Source organism: Amphimedon queenslandica, unplaced genomic scaffold (genome assembly GCF_000090795.2).
Source record: "Amphimedon queenslandica unplaced genomic scaffold, v1.1 AMPQUscaffold_2935_Cont25065, whole genome shotgun sequence".
In the NCBI taxonomy this organism is placed as follows: Eukaryota; Metazoa; Porifera; class Demospongiae; order Haplosclerida; family Niphatidae; genus Amphimedon; species Amphimedon queenslandica.
In genome coordinates this window covers 1-1353 of record NW_003556732.1, presented here as the reverse complement: position 1 = coordinate 1353, position 1353 = coordinate 1, and the positions used below count along the sequence as shown (strand labels likewise).

The 1353-nt window shown below is 36.2% G+C and overlaps 1 protein-coding gene across 1 annotated transcript; it reads right to left on the bottom strand.

Moving 5' to 3' along the window:
* Window positions 1-96: 96 nt before the first annotated feature.
* LOC109593088 (major vault protein-like) lies at window positions 97-894 on the bottom strand. Its single transcript, XM_020008332.1, has 3 exons — window positions 649-894; window positions 216-307; window positions 97-171 (listed from the first exon to the last, which is right to left on the bottom strand). The coding sequence occupies exons 1-3, from the start codon at window positions 892-894 to the stop codon at window positions 117-119; spliced, it is 393 nt and encodes a 130-aa protein (XP_019863891.1). The 3' UTR covers window positions 97-116.
* Window positions 895-1353: the final 459 nt, after the last annotated feature.

The following is a 1353-nucleotide window of genomic DNA, read 5'->3' as shown; positions in this document are numbered from 1 at the left end:
ATCCAATGAATATTATTATAAATCAAACGTCATTCACAGAAAAGATGTGAATAATGAGAATCAACATACTACATGCTATATCTTATACTACAATAATCCTCACCTCCTCATACACATCAGGTAGATAAGCTCCAATATCCCTCCAGCCACTCCTCACCAGTGCAACGATAACTATTAATAACTATTAATTAACTAGTGGGTGTGGTTAGTCTTACATTCCCTTAGCGTCAGTGAAGGCTTGACGAGCTCTGAGACGAACAGCATGACCAGGAGTTATTATAATAGGAGACACCATCTTTACTACTTGCTGAGGGTAGAGGAGGAAGATAATGCACTTACAATGTACAATGTAAGTACAACAATGGAATCTAATCATAATGGTACATAGTTTGAGAATTGGAATGCAACAAGCCATCAATAGCAAATGTTCAAGATGCTATTCATGAAATAAGCAATGATGCATTACAAAACTCCATTTGCATGACTGAATACTGTACATGTAGCTATCAGATATAAATTAAATTAATTAAAAAGTTTATACAACTGAGCCCTCATTAAACAAGCAGTCCAATGGGGCTACAAAATTAAACCGAAAACATGACCAACATAACAAGCACAATGAATATGTGTATTACAATTAATACTGACCTCTTCTGGTTTGGGTAAGTAGGTCAATGGTCCTCTCAGCTGCCACTCATCCCCTGCCTTACGAGCTGGAGCAGTATCAGTCTCCTCCATATCAACCAGAGCACTCAAGTGAATCCCATGATCTGCTTTTATGGTTGGAAGACGCTTAATAGCACGAGAATAATCTAATGGAGAGAGAGAAAGGAGACATGAGGATGAGTGAAACAGATTAATAAAGATGTCTCCCTCTTTGTATTCATACTTCATAGCTTATAATATATTCCTTTTTGTAAGTCATTTGGGCTGCCTGAAGTACCAGTAGTGCATCATTCATTAATTTGTTTGTTGTTGGCCTCTTTGCTTTGTGTATGTGCTGTAATGATGCTTGATATTTCTATGGGTTTTGTTTCCCCGTTGGGCAGTCTTTTCATGTATCTGTACAGTTACATTACAGATTAAATATACATGTAAAAAAATCTTTTGTGTTCCATGTAATAATATATTGCACTGACTAGTGATTGCAGGCTTTCATGATGTCAAGTGGATTGTTTATAAACTAAACCCAAACAAACAGTGTTGATAAACATACATGTAGTGTGAACTATGGACCTGCTGTAGGCTATAGCCATTAGTCTCCATGCAGTTAATAATCACATTAATAATGAATGATACATTGCAATGGAATAAATGAATTAAGGGAAATGAACAATGAGAGAGGAAGTGAGA

Bases quoted from the DNA above. Each gene is read 5' to 3' on its own strand.
- LOC109593088 (XM_020008332.1), bottom strand. From the start codon at position 894: ATGAAGTATGAATACAAAGAGGGAGACATCTTTATTAATCTGTTTCAC. The intron at 308-648 runs GTCAGTATTAAT...CTCTACCCTCAG, and splicing joins ACTTACCCAAACCAGAAGAG to CAAGTAGTAAAGATGGTGTC. The intron at 172-215 runs GTAAGACTAACC...AGTTATTAATAG, and splicing joins TTCACTGACGCTAAGGGAAT to TTATCGTTGCACTGGTGAGG.